This window comes from Pyxicephalus adspersus, chromosome 11 (assembly GCF_032062135.1).
Source record: "Pyxicephalus adspersus chromosome 11, UCB_Pads_2.0, whole genome shotgun sequence".
Classification (NCBI taxonomy): Eukaryota; Metazoa; Chordata; class Amphibia; order Anura; family Pyxicephalidae; genus Pyxicephalus; species Pyxicephalus adspersus.
This window is the reverse complement of record NC_092868.1, coordinates 43,455,105-43,470,142: the sequence shown is the minus strand read 5'-3', so window position 1 is coordinate 43,470,142 and position 15,038 is coordinate 43,455,105. Positions and strand designations below refer to the sequence as shown.

At 38.5% G+C, this 15,038-nt stretch overlaps 1 protein-coding gene across 3 annotated transcripts in view; it reads right to left on the bottom strand.

Moving 5' to 3' along the window:
* Window positions 1-15,038, bottom strand: part of PRKCZ (protein kinase C zeta) — a 157,891-nt gene that overhangs the window by 130,684 nt on the left and 12,169 nt on the right. For all 3 annotated transcript variants that reach the window (XM_072427153.1, XM_072427156.1, XM_072427155.1), the window contains exon 3: window positions 6,813-6,934. In XM_072427153.1, coding sequence (XP_072283254.1) covers window positions 6,813-6,934 — 122 coding nt within the window. The remainder of the gene's footprint in view (window positions 1-6,812; window positions 6,935-15,038) is intronic.

Here is a 15,038-nt window from a genome sequence, read left to right as displayed (position 1 = left end):
TCTGTGTAACCCAGTTAATTGGTCTCCCCAATAACAAAATCTGGTGGGAAACAAGTTTCTAATTCATAGCAGCTGCAACAATTTACATGCTACTAGACAAATACATCTGGCAAACAGCTAAATACAAAGATAAAATACATATATCAGGGCTGTTTTGCCTACCAAAGGTTGTTTATTTCTGTCTATCCCATTCTAAGATTTAATCAGCTTTGTCTGACAGGGGAGGACACCTCATTTTTCTCTGCTGCAGATACAGATATTGCTTCCTTTTTGAATATTACTGAATGCAATAAAGAATAATTGCTTGCAAAAAAAAAAAAAGAAGCCCATGTATGAACAATTGAAGGTTTGTTTGGAGAAGAGCTCTCTGGGTAATTTCAGCCTTTACAAAACTTATTACAAAAGGAACACAGGGCAATATTACCATTGGTAACCGGTTTCTAAAAATGCTAAATATTTAAAGCTGTACTCCAGACTGCTAAATTCACAGATTAAATACATACAGGAAGGAAGTTTTATCATTTGGGGTTTATAATTCTTTCCAATCATTCCTCAGAATTACTCAACTCTGCAACACAGCGCAGCTCTGTCTGCCAGGACTTTTTATTATTTTCTGATATAGTTTCAGTTTACTTATATGGATCTATTTCCCCTTCCAGTCACTGAAAAAGAAGGGAAATGCTATGGAAATACTCAGCAGGCTATAGAGACAAATATCAAATATCCAATATCCAATAACAGACAAAATATCCAAATGATATGGAGGGCAGTAAAGTTCTACAATCTGATTACATGTAGCCTGCTCATTCCGAGTGTCTCTCCAAATTCACAGCACCAACTGCTATATCATTTTATAGAAGAGAAGGGGCAAGGGCCATTTTTTGCTGACATTTCTTATCAAAAGTAAATGCAGCAACAGAAAGACAGAATGGAACCATTTTATTGTGGTATAAATACCTGGAAGTTCTACTCCGGAATTATTGATAGAAAAGGTAACTGCATAGATTAGCTGAAGACAGCTGTAAACCATAGGAGACAGTTTATTAATAATAATAATAATAATAATGGGGTGAAGATTATCAGGGATTTTCTACCATGTTGAGGTCAGAGGAAAACTGCTTAAGGCAAACAAGCTGTGAGCTATGCAGTCCTGCAGATAAATCCCATTTCAGATGGAAAAGATGATTATTACAGAACTGTTTATGATTACTGAGATTACATCTAGGCTTTATTTATAAATCGTTTAGTACTTAATGAAAGGTAGGAAAGGGCAGTTTCATAGATTTATTTTTAAAGCTATGGAAGTGCAGAGACCCGGTGTCAAATGTTCTGGTTGTGAAACATGACGTGGCATGCAAAGCACTACAGCTAAATGTACTTTCTCCAGGTGGAACACAGCAGGGTTTGGTACCCAGACAAAATACTAGATGGGGCCCATAGGAGAGTTGACTTTTACTGCACAGTTTAAATTACTCTGGATTCCTCTACTGCCTGAATGTTGTGGCAAACAACTCTCTTGCAGGGTGCAATGTTACTAACTATAAATGTCATTCAGGTTGACATTGGATACACAGGAAGAAAGGCAGTAACAGTTTTAGGTGACATCATTTACTGTTATAGCAAAAACAAGTAGCTGCCATGGTACAGGTATGTGATAATTGGCTTACAAAGTTCAGCAGTGTAACAGGTAGTCTTTCCAGAAAGATAATTATGAGATGTTGGTACAGAGCGGTTTTAGATTTGGCACAGATTAACCTAAAACACAGACATCCAAAACAAAGTGTTGTGTGCAACAACCAGTCTGCATTCAGTGCATGGTAGGAAATAAAAAGGTCTCCTAAATGTTGTGTATAAGCATTGCATGCACCGTCCTTCCAGTTTATACAAAAGGTCCACAGATTTTAAACAAAAACATGGGCAAATATAAAATCCACATATTTATTGCAGCAAACTTCAGACTATTTTGTATCTGCTGATAAAAGTGTGACTGTTTATTGTTGGCATACAGTGTCATACAGTGCCAGCAGTGTCATTAGCTTTGTCCAGTTCACTTCTGTGGTCTACAGAACTGCCCATGTTATAGAGATGGGGAAAAGGGTAATGTTTAATGTATTTTAAATGTAAAGCTAAATAGATTACAGGTAGTCCCCGAGTTAGGTACATCCGACACACGGACAACTCCAAGATACGAACAGGACTTCCCTGCTCGCTCATTTGCAGAACAGAGGCTTGACAGGGAGGACAGGGAGGTTCACAGGACTTGCAGAAGAAATCTTTTGCTGTTCTGCTAGCTTTTGTAACTCTTAAATGAACAAGACAAACTCTGCTGCTGTTACTTTTTGCATATCAAAGCACAGCTTGCTCCAGAAGTTAATGAATGTCTAGGCTTCATAAAGATTTGTTCATGCTGCCTAATATTAGGTTGAGACAAACATTTGTCCTAATTGCATTTTTTTTTTTAAAATAATGCACCTGTTCCGACTTACATACAAATTCAACTTAAGAACAAACCTACAGTCCCTATCTCGTATGTAACCCAGGGACTACCTGTACACATATTTGGGATCTGATTTTAACAACTCTGTCTGGACCTGAACTTTTTCCTCTGACGATTCCATTTTCCTTGCCGTTTCCTATCCTCACCTGTGAAACAGAGAAACAAGAAATAGCACACTGATGAGCTCCTCCGTCTCCACCATCAGAATGCAACTCACACCACCTCTGCCATTGTGAGCTTTGCTGTAAAGTTCCTGCAAGAGTTTGATATCAAGCCAAATGGAGGAACATCATCACATGTTATCATTTTGCACTTGTTGGGTAATAAAAAATTTGTTGCAGGTATAAACACATAAAAAACAGATATAATATACATATTTAGACTCTGATATGCCCTTCCCTTTGTATTTTAATAGACAGACAATGTCTAAAGCATTATCTGCAGTAATAGGGGACGTTTCACCATGCTACATGTCATTGACTGCTGCCAAGTTGTTGCTAGAGCAGACTGGCACTTGTATCCTGGGGGTTATGTGCTTCAGGCAGTGTGTTCACTATGATGAATATCAGATTGCAAGAAATGTTTCCAATTTCTGGCTTATATTTAAGATGAAGCCAAATGTCCATGACTTTGTAAAGATGATTACACAAGAAGAAAAGAATAGCAAAAAACATTAAAACCCTTCATTGTCCAAAGGGTGACAAGACATGATCTCTAATGGTCCATTTACCCTGCATGCACAAGAAAAATGTTTTATTACCCAGCACGTGTGTGAATGGGCCTGGGAGTAACAAGGCACAGTAACTCAAATTGCATATAAAGGGCATAGTCAGGGTCAATTTTTACAGGGATTGTTTAAGATAAAATGTGGCCAGGAGAAATTCAGTCTGCGGGCCCCAACGTACAACATTCCTGCACGCCTGCCATTCTGTCTTTTGGGGCCCCAAGTATTTGCCCAATTTGCCCTACCCTAAACCAGCCTGTGGTTAATAGATTTGATAAATGTCCCCCTTTGCATGTATTTTCTACTCCAAAAACGTAAATGGATTTATTTGACCATTGTCTGTGATACCTGAATACTGGTGGAAGAAAAATGCAGAGTCAACTTATATAACTTGTAAATATGTTGTACATGTTTGCATGTCAAGACAAGCGCTCCTACACCACGAGTAAATGTAGATTTGCAGAGACAGCCAGCAGTCTTAATATTATCAAGGGCCAGGGCAGAGACTCTTGATAAAATTTAATATGAGCTTGCTCCTTTTGCATTCATTCTGACCTGTATATAATTTCATGAACCCCAAGTAAACATTTCACAGCTTTGTAAGTGAAACACCAACTTACATTTACATGACTGCCCCCCTTTTAAACAATGATGGCTACAAACTTTTGACCTGCATATTATCAGGAGCATTCCAATAAAACCATTGTAGCAAAAAAAGCAGTGCCAAACATCAGAAGCCACACAAACTTGTAGGAGAATAGTTGTACTGTGCAAGATGTACAATTCTATCGTCTACCAAATTTTCCTCAGACGTTAAATGCAGAAAACAAAATATGATTTAAAGTACAAGTATGAAAAATGCCAATGCATCCTACAGACCTTGGGAGGGATGTGTCATACAAATTACTGATTCTACTGACTGAATCACAAAACAGTTGGGAAGCTGCCACAATCAAGAATAAGAGACAGCAAAGCAAGACCGAGCAACTGTCAGAGCGTTGTGTCAAGGGCACCTGCAGGAAAGATTGCTACTCAGCAGTCACAGGAGGATCAGACAACCCAGTTAGTAAATAAAGACAATGATTACAAATGTTCCCATGTGGGCCAACACACTCTGACAGGTCTAGAGAGCAGAAGTCTCTGGGGTTTAAACAAAAACTATAAAGCATCACATAATGCAATTACTGGAAATAGGCAGAACCATTAACACAACAAATTGCCTACCAGAGAATTATACATATTAGAACCTGGAAACACCTGTTATACTGTTAAATACACAGCTAAAATACATATACGTTATTCTTCAGAAAGATTAATAATTGTGTTTACTTTTGCTGTTTGAAAACTCAACAGGCTTTCATAGGAATAAATGAGTTTTCATCACATGACATGTTCAAGTCAAGAGAATTTGTGGCACAAAGCAGAGCCAATAAAAAAAATGTATCTGAAAAGGTGGGTAAGCAACTTTAAGAACCTTCTAGGCTAGGGGAAGCAGGCAGTAAAATACAGTTATCCAAGATGGGCTTGGGACCATAAAAGTTCACCTTATTATTGCTAAATAAGGCTTTGCCATCACAATAGGGGACCAACATGGAGACCAAGGAGATGGGGACAAAATTAAATTCTAACAGAAATCAAGATTTACATATAACCTCTATAATTACACACACATATATACATATACATACACACACACATACATACACACCTTAGTATTTCTTAATAGTTCTGATATTCAATTATTCATTTTGCTTTTACTAAAAGCTCAGTGTAAATTGCCTAAAATTGTGACAGATTTTTGTACTTCTTATATAATTTAGGAAAGGGATGTCCAACCGGCAGCCAACAGGGCATTGTTTTGGTGCCTTCTAGGTCCTAGCTATAGCCTAAGCAGAGTGTCAATGGGCTGCTATGTACTAAAATGCTATGCACATCCCAGCACCCAATATTTGGGGGACAAAGGAACCATCACCAGATGCTACAGCTTGAACACTGCCACCCTGTGGTGAAATTCAAAACTTCAACAACCTCAGGACAAAGTTATCTTCAAAGCGTACCAAAACTCAGAAATTTTACTTTACATAAAAGGGTAGACAACCCTTTTATGTAAGGTACAAAATTCTGTTTGTTTTTAAAGTGTAACACCGCCCCCTAATTTTCGATCACCTAGGTGATCAAGAATGAATGGGAGCACAAAGCCTCCCGGGATACCTACGTCACGCATCCCGGGAGGTTTTTGGGTGCTCCTTTTTCGCATGCCTGAGCATCTTGGGCATGCGCAGGAGGAGCCTTTTTCGTGAGAAGAGAAAAATTTGCCAATCTCATGCATGCGGCAAATTTTTTCACAACCTACGTCACCTGATCTCACGCCTGGTTCGTAAATGTAGAAAGAAGAACCAGGAAAAAAAGAGCTAAAGATGGCAGCGCCCGGTTCGGAGATGAATGCCGGGATGATGCGGGACCCGATTTGGACACCTTTGCACCAAACGACTGCGCTGCAGGATTGAAAGTAAGTGGATATGTTTTTTTTGTTTTAGGCATTAAACATCTAAAGCATTTAAACTGAACACCCATTTCCCACAAATCAGAAAAGCACAGATTTCGGGGGTAAACCCAGTATATGCATGCATTTTTCTGGTTGTTACTACAAGATGGAGCCCCTTTTAGCTGGGTGCACCACCCAGTATTTTTTGGTAACCAACCAGCTGTTTTTGGGTGGTACTGATAAGTTAGGTTACCATACAGAAGCACAAAAAAGTTAGGATGATGGAAAAATGGGACATATTAGGGGGGTGGGCATTACAAAATTTTGGAACAAAATAGAAGAAGGGGGAGAGAGCAGTAGAAAGTTGATAAAACTCTAGTGTAACTGGTTTCCTATGGAACAAACTAACACTAAATGTGTCATGTGCTGCACCATCCACTTTTTGGCCATCCATGATTTAGATGTCCAAAATAAAACAATACTATTCGGTCATCAGTCAATCAGTTTAAAATTATGTTTACTGCTTGGGGTCAAAACACCACACATACAGCAAACGCAGTGTCCTCTCCAGCCTCATTTTAGCCAGACACTCCACCTGGCGTTTTTCAGTAACCACTTGGCTGTTTTTGGGTGGTTACTGAAGAGTTGGGTCACAATACAAGGGCTGCCACCCGCCTACAATTTCTTCCCACCCAAGTTAAAAAAAACTTCTGGGTTGAACACTGCAACCGATGTTCTTGCATTTTTACTACTCAATGTTTAGAGAACCCATTGTCTTATGTGTGAGGTTTATTGCGCTCCCTGCCCTCCATGTTAAAGTAACATTAAAGTAGACGTCTCCAGTGGTCCGAAACCTCCCATCACAGTCACAAATACACAAGGAGTAGTTGTGGCTGAGTAGGGGGCTTGTTAGACCTGTGGAAACAGACAGCTAATCTTGCACAGATAGCAGAGTTCCATATGTTCAGTGTGCTGCATAGAAATTACCTTTTGGTAATGGCACTGGAGGACAATGACAAAAAATAAATATATAAATAAATTTAAAAAAAAAAACTTTTGCAGACACTATTTTAATCATGCCCTTTACAAAATGACCACCTCAATACCTTCATCATCAATCCACTTTAATGTGATGGGCTGCTCCTGGCGTAGGCGGCACATCTCCCTTACTTCTTCACACAGCTCATCATAACTCATGGATGCTCCCAGCCGGGTGATCAGAATATCGCTGCAGAAACACAGAGGAGACACATGAATAAGACAAATGCATGTCAAAAGGAAGAGTCACCGCAATGACTTTTACAGCTTAGGGGTGCGTTAACTTCATCCCAATGAAACCATCACAATATTCCACAGGATATTCATTCCTGCAGTCAATCAGTTTTAACACTTAAACCTTCACAAATGCTTTCCAAAAACATATCTGCCCCATTTATCTTCTGTCCCTATTCTCTTGTTGCCCCTCAGTTTCCAATCAGATAAAAAAACCTGCACTGGGAGATAAAACATTAGTAACTGCAGAGCGCTCAAGATAAGCTCAGGAAAAATTAAACATTTTAGTTCTAATTCTTTACATTTCAAACTGTATCAAGATCAAGGTGAAACATTAATGCACTCCTGACAGAGCTTTTCTCCTTGAAAATGTTCATCTAGGAAGCAGTACTGAATGCTGGAGTTTATGTTTAGGCAAGAGCTAAAGCTAGAGTAAAGGTAAACTTCATTATTTGAAACCAAATTAACTTTGCATGTAGATGAATCTTAAAAAAATAAATAAAAAAAAACACACACACACAACTATCCAACTGTGCACAAAGAAGCAGAGATCAGATCATAGCATCTATCAATATACAAGGTCATCAAAAGGAGATCACAAGTTTCCCAGAAATAAGGGGAGCCATTTCCTTCCCTCCGTTTTATCCAGATGGATGTTTCTACGGAGTCTGAGTAAAAATTCACAACATGTCGATTATGGGACAGTGAAACTAAACTTTAAACCAATCCTATGCGTGGTTCATGCAGTACAAAGAAATAGGTTTACATCACCATTTTTTTTTTATTCTGTCATTACTCTAGTAACCTTCTGGTAGTTGGAGCTAGCATGGGAATGAATACATTCTACCTGTCTTCTTGGGACTTCACTGAGCCAATCACCTGGACAAGCACAGGTTAGCTTACTGGAAGCAGCATCAACAACGCCTACTGAAAGCTATGTTTACACAATCAATGGAAGACTGCATGCTGAATGTTAAGGATATTTCTGTGGACATTTATCCCACTTTGAGTGCAAAGTTCCACTGGCCATTAGACACTGTATGCAGAGTCTGCCTGATGTGCAGACAATTGAATCCCATTTACAAACCGTTGTCCCAACACTCTCCACTTCAAACCCATTGTACAATTTAGAGGTGACTATACCACCATTCGTAAAGCGTTGTGAACGTCGCTGAAATTACATTGTTTTCTGGCCATCTAACCCTTGCCTAAGTCTGTGTACACACTTACAATGGTTCTTATCCGATAATCAGCTCAGGGCTGATATCGGATGAGAATCTGGCGCGTGTACAGTGATCATTTGTTCTCCTGGATCCCCCAGGACGGTCGTTTAAATGATGGATGACGAACGATCGTAACGGAAGTGAAGGGGAAAGAGCACAGTGGGGTGCCACTCCATTATCCGCCTCTTTTTTTGTGGAACAGAACGGCGCTGTATGTAAAGCTCTGGTTCATTCAGTCTTTTGTCGTTGGAAAGGATCGTGAAAGATCCTTTCCAATGACAATTATTGCACATGTGTACAGTCAGTCACATTTGCACATTTTTTTTTTATAATGCAATATCATTAGATCTAAAGCAACAACCTAGGTAAATGACACTAATCACTCTGAATGGCGTCTCTCCTTTTTTCAGTAGGACACAACTTGGAGAATAAACAAAAAAAGGATCATCAAAGTTTAGGAGGCAAGCTTTTGTAGAAAAGACAGCATTTGGTAATGGGTGATATATTTTTACGGAGTTCCAGGGGCTTTCATAAAACCAAGTGGGTATAAACAGTGAATATAAACCTTTAAGAGCTGAAATTTCTCTCCGATAGAAGGTATGTGAGGCCAGGGGAAGTACTTTTTCAAAATAACGAGGGCACAAAATTTTAAAAGCAAACTAAAGAAAAGGTCAAATGAGAACATGCTTAAATATTTTTTTGCTAAGAAAGCAATTTAAAGTATTCAGCTAACATAATGTTCAATTATGGGACCCTGTAGGCAGACATAGGAATTTCAGATTTGTACCTTAATACAATGATGAAATGAATTTACCTGTAATGCAGATATCAAAGGTTATCTAACAAAGTTTTTGTGCTTTAAATGCAAGATGGTGCAAAAAAAAACAAAAAACAAAGATTGTGCCCTTTCAGCAGGAGTTTTTTAACCTATTACTTTAGCCTTTCTGTAAAAATAGTTTGTCATGCAAATATACCATTTGAATTAACAAAGTGCTTTCTAGGATGATTATTTCTCATACAGATATACAGACACATTGACTACTGTTTATTCTCACACACCACAATGTAATTAGCATCCTCACTACCATGGGGCAGGTTTAATAATTAAGAAGACCAAGTGCATTGTTTTTTGGTGAGAGCTAAATAATTGTACTGGTACTCCTTCATCCTCTTGTTTTATATCCCTTGTTTGTGACTTAATTCAGAGGTACATTTTAAAGTATACAGCAAGTTAGAAACATTCAATAGGTTGGAATAGAACAAATTTGGCTTTTGCTTATAGTGCTACTGACAACACACACAGGAAGCAAAGAAAACTCTACAACAGGGTCACAGAGAGAAATGCAAATCTGACAGGGGCAATAATCTTCCCCAATTCTACAACAGAGCATTTTTTTTTCTGTATGTGTTTATGCATTGATGTTCTCACTTCCTTTCAGCAGGACAGAAAATAATGGGTACTGCTCATTGCGATTACTCACCTATCCCACTCTGAAGGGCACCGCCATCTTCTTTCTTCCTAAAGACCATCCTCAGCCATCTTGATTGGCCATGACAAGTTGATGTAAATCCCACGCAGGTGCACGGAAGTTCATTCATTACAGCCATGCAGAAGGGAAGACAGGATTGCCGGGTTTCCAGGTTGCCAATCCCGAGCTGCTCATGCACAGCTTAGTAAAACTTTGACGGCTGGGTGATGATCGGGCAGGTAAGAACAGTTACTGCAGATAGGACATCGCCTGACCCTTCCTTCAAGAACCACCTGCCTGAATTTCAACATTAGTTCAACTTTAAGAGACATGATTACCTGCTCTAGGTTTGTGACCAAGGCAGATTTCTTTTCATGAAATTCTTTCAGAACGGTGGGTCATTGGTTAGCACTTTGGCCTTTTCAGCACTAGATCCCAGGTTCGAATCTAGGCCAAGGACACTATCTGCATGGAGTTTGCAAGTTCTCTTCGTGTCTGCGTGAGTTTCCTCCAGGTACTCCGGTTTTCTTCCACATTCCAAAAACATGCAGTTAGGTTACTTGGCTTCTCCCCAAAATTGACCTTAGACTGTATGACTGAGGTAGGGACATTAGATTGTGAGCCCTTTTGAGGGACAGTTAGTGATATGACTATGGACTTTGTAAAGCACTGCATATTATGTTATATAAATACTGTATTAATAATACACAATACAGAACCAAAACAATTCAGCCCTAAGGCTGCCTCAACATACTATACACAAGGCGGCTAAAATCACTCAAGCACTTCAATTTGTGGCCTTCCAGGCTCTTGGGATCTGCCCAGGTTTAAAGTATAACCTTTTCCTTTTATTCTTCCTATCATGCGTAAATGATCCCTTAACTACCACCTTATATGACTTTATGACACAAGCTGTTGCAACTCCTTTAACAACTTTACACACTACAAATACAGCCGGTGACATTTATAAGCAATAATACTGATACAGGAACACAGAGAATGAGTCAGAGGTATCAGCGGAGAACCCAGTCATCTGCCTGATGAATGTTGTACATCACCAATGAGGCAGCTTGAAAGAGCTAAACAAAGGACATGACCTCACAACTTATCTGTCATGAGGTGGGACAGCTCTGGATTAGTTTTTACAGGGTTAAACATTGTAAAATGAAAACTACAAGATCCTATAAAATCAGTAATGATCTCTTCTAATACAAAGGATATAGTCAATTACCAGAAGGACATCCAATACAATAATAATACTACAATAAAAAAAGCTAGGTCTTGGTGATGACATTTCTGTATTTTAGTCCCCATGCCTGTACACATAAAACAAGATTTGACTCCAATATGGGATGGAAACCCTCACTGGACGAAAAAACAAAAACAAAAACTAATGCAACCACTTTATACATTATATTACACACATGCTAGTAAGTTGCCATATATTCTATTTTTGTATTTAGGTTAAGATTTTCCTAAGCAGGGAAACTATAGTCCTTTCATGTTTTAATTACTTGCAGTTAGGTTAATTGACTTCCCCCCAAAATTGACCTTAGACTGTTATAGTGACATATGATATGGCTATGGTAGGGAGATTAGATTGTGAGCCCCTTTGAGGGACAGCTAGTGACATGCCTATGGACTTTGTACAGCGATGCATAATATGATGGCGATATATAAATACTGTGTTAAAAATCATTTATTATTATTACAAAGACAAGTACAGCAATGCCATCCTGGACAGATTATTTGTATGTACAACCTGTATAGGCTTGTATATATGGCAATGCAGTGTTGTTTTTTTATTCAACACATAAGCATTGCCATTTACTTTTAAGATCATTACTCCTTGGATTTGTGTTAACACACACCTAAATGCTCGCGAGGAGCAAGTTGCCAAAATTCTCTTCACTTGCAGATGATCAATTAATGAAATACATTTGATTAGCAGCACTTGGCTATTGCTTACCCTCCTAGTTCCTACTGAAGCAATAAGGGTGTACTTAACTTTATATAGAATACTATATAGAATTTGTATATACAAAGAGCGAGCTAATATTTTTTGCTGGTTATGCTTTACTTCTCCTTCACACCAATCTACAAATCAACAAATTAATGGATGCTTTATAAATTATTATTTATGTTTAAATCCACTTTCATTCCCCATGTGTCCCACATTTGAATAATTGATATAAAGAGAATATTTGTGTTTAAAAACAAAATTGCACTGAAAAAAAAAAAGTTTTGATTACCTGTTTCACTTCTCACCCCATTGTTCTCCGCTGCATTCAAGTGATAAATTCCACTACTGGAAGAATCTTTAGCATCCAGAACAATTCTGGAAATGTTGAACATCTGGTTCCCCAATGCATGCTGTAATTCCTTCCATCAGCATCTACATCATTGCTGTAATGCCGGGGTCAGAAGGAGCAACCACGGTATAGAGAGGAGAACCAGGCATCTAATGAACTTTAATGCTACTTACATCTAAATCTTTTGCTCTCTTCTCAATAATAGAGAACAGCGACACGTTTCTTTTATTTCAATGTGAGTATGGGGCAGCTCAGACAGACGTTAAACCAGAACGACTGATAGCTGTTCAGCTGAGAGACAAAACAGCCACTAGACGAAACAGTTACAGAATTATATAAAAATGAACAGTTATACAAAATACAGCACAGGAAGCAGGTAAATTGTGACAAAATTAAATTCTGGTCTGTTCTATAGGAATATACTCTGTACTTCTTTATAATTACAGGTCACTGCAACATAAACTTCAGAATTATTTGGAAAAGTGTCATGGGGAAGCCATTTGTAATTCTTAGTCACGTGACCGGTATAAGGCAAAGTCCTGTACCCTTCAACTAATCACGTTTAGTCATGATGATTTACATATTGACAAACCCAAGCAGGAAAAAGAATACAGGTACCACGTGAATTATCAAGGACTTCCTTGTTTAAAACATACACAGAAAAAATAACAATTCTTAGCAAACATATCACAGTTTCTTCAAAAGACTTTATATATGTGTTTTCAAATATATTTTCTTTTATTACGTTCAGCGTCTATGTTCTTAAATATTTGTATATTTCATTCTTTATTAGACGTGAATACTTTATATGAACAATATGTAGCCAACAGGGAGCATATTAGTTAATGCTGGGTCAGTCATAAAATAGAGACACAGCTGCTACATTGCTCCTAGGAACATACAGCCATTACACATTTATAACCCCAATCCTGCCTGGCCCCTTCTAGATCAAGCCCCAACAGTATTTTGTTTTTCCATTTAACTTGTTCCTGTAGAACAAGATATCTTTTGATATCATAACCAGTAGCTTGGAGCTCAGGTAATGCTGATGTAGGCAAACCACCAGAACTACATCTCCCAAGAACCCTTTTCTTTCACGAGAGAGCACAGAGCACAGAGAAGGTGGGGGATAGGCATAGGAGTCCTAAATCAGTGTACTGATGTCTCTCAAAAACAAAGTAAAAAGCACAATGGATTTCTGGAGGAACAGATTTGGATTTCAGCAGACATGTAGGTTTAAAAGGCATTAAATATGGGGGGAAATGTGCATTGCAGAGATGCAAGTTTTTGTTAATGTGTCCCAGTCTGGAAAATTCACTATAATTTGCTTGATTACTAATGTCCGTAGGAAGGAAGGTAATAGGATAAAGGAAAATTTTGTGTTGCTACCTAAACAGGAAAGGTAGACCTTTTATTGGGGATACGTGCAGGTAGGAATAGAGTGCTGTCACATGATCCGCCATGAAAGAACAAAACAAAAAACAAAATACTAGTTGATCAAACCCAAAATCTTGTATGTTACTAACTTCCCTATTCACTCTGATGATGCTAATTATGTTATCCAGCTATCATCTAATGATCTAGTCAAAGAGGGTGAAGTGTTCTGTATATTTAAAACACTTCCTGCACTAGGGTAACAACTATATTCCTCCACTAACACAGTAAAATTAGCATACATTGTCATCTTATGACAAAAAATGTGTTATTGCACGATTACCAGGTTTAAAAAAAGGAAACCTACGCAACCTACACAACTCTGAACTGGCAAGTTGCAATGTATCACGTCATTTAGATTGATAATTATTCTGGTTCTTTGTGACATTACTGTAAGCTCAGCAGCAGTTAACTCTATTAAAAGTTATTTTATTATGTAGTGAACAAAACCAAAAGCTCAAATCAGACTCTCAGCCACAATGCCGGATCCATAGAGCTGATGGGTAGGAGGGGAATTATGAGGGAGACTTACAGATGTAGGGAGATAGGTATAGGAATTACTACTAAAGGTATAAAGAAGGGGGGAGAGGTAGGGTGATGTTGACTAGGGATCTAAGAAATGTGTCAAAATAGTGATTATTTACAGCACTAAAAGAAGAACAAATGTATGTTTATTTTGATGTTTTTCCATAGCCAGTGTACTGTTTAGGTGTGTAAGGCGACATACAGAGACAGCATTCTTGTAGAAGAGACATTCTGGAAGGACAAGCTACACCTGTCCTCAGGGCTGCACTTATAGCTTCTGTCATTTCCGTTACTCCAACTTGACTCAGGCTAATCTTCTCTGGAATGTGCGAACTCCCACATGCTGGGTATAATCTACATACATATGGTGATCAAGACATTCAAGAATACATATGTGATATGCAACAGGGCTTACTGTCATTAGTCACCCGTGAACTATGCAGCTAATAAACGGACACATTGTGTTTCTACAGATGAAGTTGTCAAGAAATAAACGGATTATGCATGATCTGAAATCTATATAAAAATAAACCTGACAGAACAAGAGGTATGGTACACAACAGATGATCAGTTCAATGTGGCCAATGAGCCTGAGAAACTAGAAGCTTGCTGCGGAGGCCTGGACAAACAGCGTTTTTTTTACTTTTTCACAGCACACAATTGGCAGATACTTAATGTTCATGGATATATCAGATGTTTTGTACTGACTGTGTAGAGTCATTTCATGCCTATGGTCGGGTTTTGGAATAAGAGTGTTTCTCTAAGTAGGTGCTCTCTATGGCTAAAATGCTCTTCATCACAGAAGTTGGTGCTCTCACTTAAGATTTGGGCTTTAATATAAACAATTGTTGAAAGTTGACAAAAGTGGGCCTCATTTATTAACCACCTAACCGATAACCACGACCTTGGTACGGGGTAAAAGAAGTTACTATTTTCGATAACCCCGAACTTTTCTCACTGTATGTAAATACAGTGAGAAAAGTTCGGGTTTATCGATCACTTACCTGGTCCCGCTGCGATCGTCCATCTGTCGTGTTCCAGCGTCGTCCTCCAGCGTTGGGTGTCCTCTCCGGGAAGAAAAAGCCGGCCGGTTTCTT